The sequence below is a fragment of the Carettochelys insculpta genome, chromosome 8, assembly GCF_033958435.1.
Source record: "Carettochelys insculpta isolate YL-2023 chromosome 8, ASM3395843v1, whole genome shotgun sequence".
Taxonomy (NCBI): Eukaryota; Metazoa; Chordata; order Testudines; family Carettochelyidae; genus Carettochelys; species Carettochelys insculpta.
In genome coordinates, this window is record NC_134144.1 from 3,066,489 (window position 1) to 3,075,818 (window position 9,330).

A 9,330-nucleotide genomic window follows, 5' to 3' on the forward strand; every position below is an offset into this window, starting at 1 on the left:
GAGGAGTCATTCCTGCTCACCATGTGCCCAGCCAGACCCCTGAGGCTTGGGCTACACTGGAGCTTATGTTGGCATAACTTTGGTCTGTCGGGTGTGAGTGAGCCATACTGCACCCCATGCAAGGCACACTGGTGCAGCCAAGCAATGGTGGGGACACAGCTCCTGCCGGTGTAGCTGCTTCCTCTCACCGAGGTGGGCTTAGTGTGCGGGCAGAAGTGCTTTCTCCCATGCAGCTGCAGGCAGGGAGCTGGGCCACCCTAGCATGTCCAGTGCACACAAGCCCCCAGGGCTGATTAGCGGGTGCAGGAAAGCTGGGACTGGAGAGCGGGAGTTCCCATGCAAGTCCCCACACCGGGGCTTAACCTATATCACAATGTAGCCCTGATGCTGACCCTGTTTTCCTGCGGGAACAGAAGTAACATGATTGCCCTCCTCTCCGACAGGGCCCTAACAAACCACTGGCAGAGAGACAGAAGGGGTCTCCTGCAGTCTCAGCTGAGAGCCAGCTGGCTCTCAGCTCCCACTGCAGAGCCTCTTGCACCGAGCTTCTGAGCGCCCATGTTCAAGCCTGCCTGTGGGCTGCTCTGCTGGCTCTCAACACGCTGCAGAAGTAACACTGTGACCCTCCTAAAATACCTCGCAATTCTCTTCTGGGCCAGGTCCCCCAGCTGGCCTCCGCCTGCAACTTGTCTCATGAAGTTCCCCCACTCAGGGTAAACCCTTCAAAAGGGCTTAGAGTTGGGTGCCTGCGTCCCATTTCTGCAGGGGGGGGTCAGCCTGCAGGGAGAGGTTTCCGGAGGCGGTAAGGGATGTGAAGATGCGGATGGGCATCAGCTGGGATTTACAAACATGCCTCCGCATTGAATATCGGTTCCCTGCATCTTCAGGAACTCAGGCCTTTGAGCCGAAGCCCCACTCGCTTTGAATCAGACTCTGGTGAGTAAGTGAGGTAGGTGCTTTTGCAAATCTTGCCATCGCAACTTGGGGAGTTAAGCGCTGAAATCCCCTTGGGGAGCCAGGCCCTGGAGTTGGAAATGGGGGAGTATTTGGTGTCCCCCACTTGGAAATAAACGCCCTCTCCTCCCCCAGGGCCCCTTGCTCACCTCCTGGCACGGCAGCAGCTTTAAAATAGCCTCCCCTGTGCAAAACCAATGCCTCTTGGTGACTCCCTGCTCTGCAAGGCACGCGAGGCCTGCAGTTTACTGTGCCCAGTGACAGCAGAGGGCGCGCTGGTGCAGCACTGATGTTAGACCGCAGAGGGGGCGGCTCTCCCCTAAGCCCTGGGCTATGCCGGCTACCCGCAGCAACCACGGCTGCAGGGCTGGGCTCTCGCTAATACAAGGGGGGTGCTCTGCTGCTGGAGGTGCTTTGCAGGGCGGCCCAAGGGGGAAGCCCTGTTTCTTCAGGCACCTGAGCAGCTCAGCGGGCACCACACTGGTTGGCCTCCCCCGCGCCCAGCCGTGAGGCGTGACCAGTGCAGATTATGCCAACGTAGCCTGTGCCTGCTGGCGCACCCGAGCAGAGTAGGGTCGCAGCCGGGCTGAGCTGCCCCAGCCCGCCTCTGACTGGGCACTTCCTGTGCCCCTGCATGGGCACCGATCCAGCAGGGCTCTAGTGCAGCCCTGAGGAGCCAGGGCTGTGGCTGAAGGCAGGGCCAGAGCAGAGCTGGGGGGGGGGGGGAAGTGTCTTGCTCCAAATGGGGACAGGGCTCCCTGCTCCCAGGGGACGTAGGAGGCGGTGGGGCCCCCGCCCCAGGGCCCGGCGTGGTGTTCCTGGGGGAGAAGGTGGCTCCCGGGGTTCTGCGGGACCCCGCGCCTGGCAGCTGTGCCGCGGGTGCGAGCGAGTCGGGGACGGGGCCGCGGCTCCGCACACGCCGCGCGCCGGCAGGGAGCGGTACAGGACGGCGGCTAGCGGCCGCCATCGCCCCTTTAAAGCGCCACCCTCCCCGGCGGGGCGGGGCGGAGCCGAGCGGCGGCTGCTTCCCTCCCTCGCCGCCTCCCGCCGCAGAGCCGAGCGGGGCGCCGCAGCGAGCGGAGGCGGCTGGCCGCTGCGCCCTGCGCCCGGGCCGGCCCGCGGGGGGTGGCCGCCCCGACGCCACGGGTGATGGGCGCGCGGTAGGCGCAGCCCCGGCCGCCATGGGGAACCTCTCGTCCAACATCGCCGCCTTCCAGTCGCTGCACATCGTCATGCTGGGCCTGGACTCGGCCGGCAAGACCACGGTGCTCTACCGGCTCAAGTTCAACGAGTTCGTCAACACCGTGCCCACCATCGGCTTCAACACGGAGCGCATCCGCCTGAGCCACGGCGCGGCCAAGGGCATCAGCTGCCACTTCTGGGACGTGGGCGGCCAGGAGAAGCTGCGCCCGCTCTGGAAGTCCTACAGCCGCTGCACCGACGGCATCATCTACGTGGTGGACTCGGTGGACGTGGACCGGCTGGAGGAGGCCAAGACGGAGCTGCACAAGGTGACCAAGTTCGCCGAGAACCAGGGCACGCCGCTGCTGGTCATCGCCAACAAGCAGGACCTGCCGCGCTCGCTGCCCGTGGCCGAGCTGGAGAAGCAGCTGGCGCTGCCCGAGCTGGCGCCCTCCACCGCCTACCACGTCCAGCCCGCCTGCGCCATCATCGGCGAGGGCCTGACCGAGGGCATGGACAAGCTCTACGAGATGATCCTCAAGCGCAGGAAGTCGCTCAAGCAGCGCAAGAAGCGGTAACCCCCGGGCCGGGCCGGGCCAGCCCCGACGGGGCGCACGGGGCCCTGCCCTGGGGCGCTCCCGGCCTGATCCTGCCGGGGGCTGGGCCCTGGTCGGCTGAGCTGGGGCTGGGGTACTTCTGCAGGAAGCAGCAGGGGCAGAGCCCTTGTGGCTGGGCTGAGCCTCCGGCCCCCCAGCCATGCCCCGCGCCCCACTGGCGGACTCCGGCCAGGGGTGGCTCAGTGCTGAACAGAGCCAAGAAGCTGGCGGACGCGCTACAGGGCTGCGGGCAGGGCAGCTGGCTGTGCTGGTGGCTCCTTCCACCCAGGGTGCGCGTGCTGGTTTTTCTGACCCCGCCAAGGAAGGACGGTGTTGCCCCAGCAGGGTTGGCGCTGTACTGCTGTTGACAGGTGCTGCGTTCTCAGTGGTTTGCTAAAGGGGTGAGTGTTGCCCTGAAGGGCGCTCGAGCAGCTCTTCGCTTCCCAAAGATGGATTGGTTTTACCAGCCTGTAGCCTGCTGCAGTGGTCCCCAGCGGGGCTGCCACTCTCTTGCTGTCCTCGCCAGGTGGAGGTGTGTAATTTGGTTCAATCCGGTTAGTTCAATTTACAAACTCCATTTAAAAAAAAAAAAAAAAAAAGCCAAGTCTCAGGACACTGCTGGGTGCTCCGGCCCCAGAGCTGGCTGCTCAGCTGCATGGATGTGAAGCAAAGGGAAAAGCACAAGAGTTGCAAATTAAACTCTGGTATAAATGTGGACTGTGAATCAAGCCAGTTCTTTGACCAGGCAAATACAAACATTAGGCAACTAGGCTAAATTTGCACTGCCCCAGGGGGACAGTGGCACTCGCAGTAGCTATTGAGTGGGAAATTGAAGTTTTAAGAACTTTTTAAGACAAAGGTTTTAAATAAATTCAGATCTGAGAGTCATAGCAGTGAAATATGCGGGGGGATTAGGCTCTGACTTGTTTCCAGTCCCTTCACTAGTGCAGGGTCAAGCCTAGTTAATAAAATCCTGGCTGGCCCTTCCCCAGGCATTAACTTCAGTGGGCACAGGAGTGAACTTACATATATATGAGCTGGCGGCTTCTTGGTGGCTGCCTTGGAAAGCTGCGGCTCGGTGAGAACAGGCTGACTCCCAGGCTTTTATGCCAAGAAAGGTGTTTGACTGCTGCTGATATCCAGTGTTTGTTTGGCATACAGTGGCCTGCACCTGGGGTCACTGCTCTTAGCCCGAAGGATTGGCTTTCTGCTTGCGTGGGTGTGTGAAACAAAGAAAACACCTTGGTGAATTTCTGGCAGCTGAGTCTCCTGTTCAGCAATGAACTCAGCCTTTCCCCTTGCCTGGGTAGTATTTTGTAGAAATCCAATATTGAAACCCAGCGATAATTCTATGCCTGCCAGATTCCAGTGTCCAGGAGTAGCCACTGCTTTACTAACCTAACAAGTGGGCTGGTCCCATCATTTCAAGACGGTCTGTACAGTTTCATTGGATTTTTTTTTCTCTTTCCCTTCACGTGAAACACTTCCTGAAGCACTTTGACCTTTCAGAGCACCTCGCTATTGAGAGAGGAAATAGGCTGATTTTGTGACCTTTCAGAAGCCAAATGTTCCAGCCTTTGGTTTGAATGTTAAAAGCGTGTGAGGTTAAATGAAAACACTTGTCTCAACCTCACATGCTTTAAAAATAACAAACAAGTTAATTACAGTTCCTCCCTCTCAAGACCTGACTCTTGATCTGCAGAAAATTTTACTCTGGCAAATAATTCCATTGGTTTAAATGTGACAGTTTGGGAAGTAGGACATGCTGTGGCAGGATTGGGCTCTTATTGGACAGTCAATTAAACTGGCCCTGATTAAACTAATTATTTAAGCATTGCCTGATTTGATCCCTATCCAGCAAAAGCACTGAAGCATGTGCTTAGGTACAGAGCTGGCTAGGGACCAGACAGCTGATCTGGAGTCATTGTGCTGCAAAAAACCCAAAATCAAACCAAAAACATACAAACAAACAAAAAAAACCCTACAACTAGTGACAAACTTCTCCAATGAGTAATGTAACAAGGGCCGTGGTATTTCTGTAGTGTTTCAGGGCCGTACTGACTCTTCCTGGGTGCTGTGGCAAATTGACAACCGCCCAGAAAAGGAGTCCTCTCAGACAATGCTGCTTACAGAAAAGCTTTACACAGTCTGCTGGTTTACAGTCAGGTTGGGTTTTCTCCAGGTTGTGTGTCTTCTCAAAGATGTCTGGAGTGTTTTTGCAGATGTCATGAGGTGCCAGTCCCATTTCAGACTTTGTGTTCATAATGTACCCAGAATTCAAGGAAAAAATGTCACGCTACCTAGAATAATTTTTCATTGTATCTTGTCATCCATCTTCTGTTCTTTCCATCTCTCCTTCTCTTTTTTTAAAAAAAGATGCAAACACGATGCTGTGAACTGAAATAAATTATTTATACGACAAAGCATTTGACACAAGTCTTTTTGTGCTTTCTTTTAATAACTCAGTGTGTCTTTCATTCCTGGCGTGCAGGCTGCTTTTACAAAGAAAGTCAGTGTCCTTTTCTCCATTTTACAGATGGGAAAGCCAAGGCACAAAACAGGGTTGTGACTTGCTCAAGGTTACTCAGTGAACCAGTGGCAGATCCAGGCCTAAAGCTCAGGTCAGTGGAGTCCCACTGCAGTACAATGCTGGACTGCCTCAGAAAGAAAGCTAATCCTGTGGCTAAGGCAGGGTGCTGGCATTCGGGATGTCTGACTTCATGTCCCAGTTCTGCTAAAAACTCCCTGTGTAAATTGGGCAAGTAATTTAACCTCCCTGCACCTCGGGTCCCTACATGTAAGTGCTGTGGTCGTGTCTTATCCATGGAGACTGCACGCGATTCAGATCAGGGACGGTTGCTCAGTGTGCATTTTGTACAGCACTTGCTGCAGTGGGGCCCTGCTCTCTAGTGGGCTTTCAGCACTCTGGGGACCTCTCCCTGAAAGCACCAAGTCACTCTGTTTACGTAAACCATGTCTGGCCCAGGGAGGCTGCGGCTGTCCTTAATCCACCCTGCTGTGTATGAACAGCAAGGTGCCCGAGCCTGGAGAACCCAGTAGGGCCCAGCAAGGATTGCGTGCCCACATTCCCCCTCCAGCAGGTTCCCCTTGTGGAGCTGTGTGGCAGTGCTTCCCTCGGGGGGGAGGAGGTTTTGTGGGGGTGGGCAGAGAGGTGGCCTCCAACCCCACAGCCCTCAGGCAGCGGAGGGAGCTGAGCGACCCAGTGGTGTGTAGGCGACTGTCCACGGGCAGGGCCTGGCCTGCACTGCTCCATGGTTCCCAGACGCTGGGCAAGGTAATTCCCTGGTGTTAACCAGCCTGGACTGCTCCAGTCAGGTCACCGGGCTGCCAAACCTGCCCAGCCCCAGTGCCGGATCTGGCCCCATCCCCCTCTGACTGGCAGTTTGTGTAGCAGTGTGTGCGGTGTGGACCAACCCCATCCCGACCCGCGCTCCCGGTCAGTTGGGCGCTTGCATGGCTGCCCAGGAGGGATTCCAGTGCCACCCGGCTGAGTAGCAGAAGCACCACAGCTAGGTTCTGTGTTCTTACTGGCAGTGGACATTCACACCGCCTCAGCACACATAACATTTGTTCCACGTTCAGAAGGAAAAGATTAGCGGGAACTCTGATCCTGATCCCAGCTCCTCTGCCCAACCCCATGTGCCCTCCTGTCAGCTGTGGGGACTTCCCTGACCTCCGATGGCAGGTGGCAGAAATTGCCATTCACCTGTTCAGGACTCTTTGCTGCCTTCTTACCTGTGGAAGAAAGCCAAGGACTACCAGTGGGGAAGCAGCTTGGCTCTGATAAATGCCCCAGAGTCCGGCTGGTTATCTGAGTGACCTTGGTTCAGCACCAAGCTGGGACTCCCCAGTAATGCTCCCTTCCCATCAGGCCGGACATACGCCCTTCAGCTGTCGCTGTCCCAGCTGTCACCCAGCCCTGAGCTATTCCAGGCACTCAACAAGCTAAACTGTATGGGAGGCCTGGCCTGGCATGTTAACACCTCATTTCTTGGGAGACAGAAGGAGGGAGGAAAACAAATCACTAAGCTGGGAGGAGAATGTTTGTCTCAATCAGCGAAGTAAGTAGGTCTGTAGGCCATGACGGAAGGGTTGTACCAGCTGAGGTAAGCAGGAAGAAAACCCCAGGGAACCATTTACGATGAATTAGAATAAACAATGGACAAAATGTAGGACTGTGGGGATGTGGTAGCTGTAGGTGAAGCATGGACGGAACAAACTACACAGGGAGTGGCTCCTGCAGATAACCAAGCCAAGCCCCAAACGTGTGCTGCAATGGGTAGGAAATGCAGTGAAACATGTAAATGTACAGAACACGAGAGGCTTTCTGTGCAGCCTTGGAGCTGTGATGTATCCTGCTGTATGCCCATAAAGGAGCCTGCACCCCCAATCTCACCCCAGAAAACCAAGGTCCAACACCTTGGAGCAGGGCATCAAGAACCCCAGTGCAGGCAGGGTTGGTTCTGAAAGCACTGACAAGCAGAATTCAATGGGCCGGAGTAAACCAGCCGGTCTTCAACGAACAGGTCTTGCAGCCTCCTGGGAGAAGTCACATCTGCAAAACCAGCTTCGCGCTGCATCAAATTCAGGATCCATCAGCCCTCTCTGCCACCTGTATTGCTACGTGGGTCTGAAACCTGGCCCCTCTCACAAGCAGCTTGGGCCTCCCGTGTGCACGTTCAGCTCCTCATCCCAGGCATAAAAGGACATGTCACTGTACCAAACATCACAACCCCACTGAGCTCTGGCTTCCCTCGCATAGCTACACTGAAGAGCACTGTTGTGTGTTCTCCAGCCTTGTTGCAAGGGTGGACAAACACCACCTGCAGGCCAGGCTCGCAAATGCGTCACACGGGTGTGAGAGGCGTCATGTCTGGCTTCCTCCATGGAGCCTCCCTGAGATACACGCAATAGCAGGACTGAGTCACCCCTGGGAACATCCCTACACATGCTTAATGTGATGCCATCAACTGCAGGCGATGGGGCTGGTGCAGTGGTCCTTAGCAGCATATCCGTCCTTTCTTCTGGCCTTCTCTCGCTTTGCAACCTTAACTTTCCTTTTGTGACCGGGCATGGGAGGACGGCAATGCAATACATCCACATGTTGCATCACACACAAAACTTCCACACACCCTGCACATGCTACCAGCCAGTGCTTCAAGGCTTCGCAAAAAATGCATGGCCCAAATATCAATGGACATCGTTAATTCCCAGGGACTGCTGAGCTAGTTAATGTTTAAATAACCTTGGCAAGGACTCTCCTTTGCAGCCTCTGCTACTTTACAACATGGCGCCTCTTTCGATTGTTTGAAGAGTTGGCAGCCTCCCCAGCCTTTTAGTTTTGTTAACAAGCTGACGGATGGGTAACAAAGGCAACGGCTGCATTTGAAGGTGCAACCGCTGGAGGTTAGAGGCAGGTTCTGCATTGTGAATTGGCTCCAGGAAATCACAATTTCATTTTGCCTTGGCAAAGAGCATCATCTTCACCAGCAAAGCTCTGACGCGCGGGGTTTCTTACTGCCAAGACGCCCCAGCGCCTGGTTTTCGCTCCTCTGGCAGTAGGGGATCCAGTGTTTGATAGGACCAGGGACATTAGTTGGACACCGAGGGGGCAGTGACCTGTGACAGCAGCAGCTTTTTGGCGTTTAGCCTGGCATCCGCTAAAGAGCAAAGCTCACAGACCATGACTCCACATAGCTCTGTTCGGAGCCGCAGAAGCTCGCGACCTGGCTGAGGTGCATGGTGCAACTCACTTATTTCCTGGGCTAGTACATTTACTCTGCATCCTGAGAGGGGAAGGGCGCCACTCGGTGTGGGTTGGCACACCTGGTGTGCCAGCCTAGAAGAAGGTGCTCCATATCCTCCCCCATGCCCAATCAGCTCTGTTGGTCCATGGATTGGGGCACGAGGGAGAATCGCAGCTCCAGGCATTGAGTGCCCACAGGCTCGCCAGAAGCAGAGCCTGTCCTCCTCATGGGGATCCGGGCCAGCTCCTGGTGCCCCGCCCCAGCAGTGGCCACACAGACACTGTCCCTTAAGAGCTCATGATAGGACAAGGAGCAATGGGCTTAAACTGCAGCAAGGGAGGTTTTGGTTGGACATTAGGAAAAACTTCCTACCCATGGGGGTGGTCAAACACCGGAATAGATTGCCTAGGGAGGTATTTAAGAGCAGGTTAGATAGAGGTTTGTCTGGGGTGCGCTAGACGGTGCTTGGTCCTGCCGTGGGAGCAGGGGTCCAGACTCGATGACCTCTCGAGGTCCTGTCTGGTTCTAGGGTTCTATGATTCGATCTGCGTCAGCACCCAGCACCCAGCGCGTTGTCTCTGCACCCCGAGGCTGCCCTGAAGGATCCCAGTCCATTCCAGCTGAGAGCTGTACGACTCACGCAGCTGGCTGGGGACTCACCCGTTCAGCTCTGGCGGGCCCTTGCTCAGATCCTGAGGGTGCACCAGGTGACTGTCTTCGCGTTGCGCATGTCCCATGTGGCCAGGTGTCTGGCTCACCGATCGCCAGTCTAAGTGGTGAGTGCTGGTGCTGCTGCCTTTCTCAGCGCAGGCCAGATGGCCCCCGGGAAA

The 9,330-nt window shown here is 56.1% G+C and overlaps 1 protein-coding gene across 1 annotated transcript; it reads left to right on the top strand.

Moving 5' to 3' along the window:
* The first annotated feature begins 2,023 nt into the window (after positions 1-2,023).
* Positions 2,024-5,157, top strand: ARL4C (ARF like GTPase 4C). Its single transcript, XM_075000776.1, has one exon. It carries the CDS (start codon positions 2,136-2,138, stop codon positions 2,712-2,714), a length of 579 nt encoding a protein of 192 aa, XP_074856877.1. The 5' UTR covers positions 2,024-2,135; the 3' UTR covers positions 2,715-5,157.
* The last annotated feature ends 4,173 nt before the right edge of the window (positions 5,158-9,330 follow it).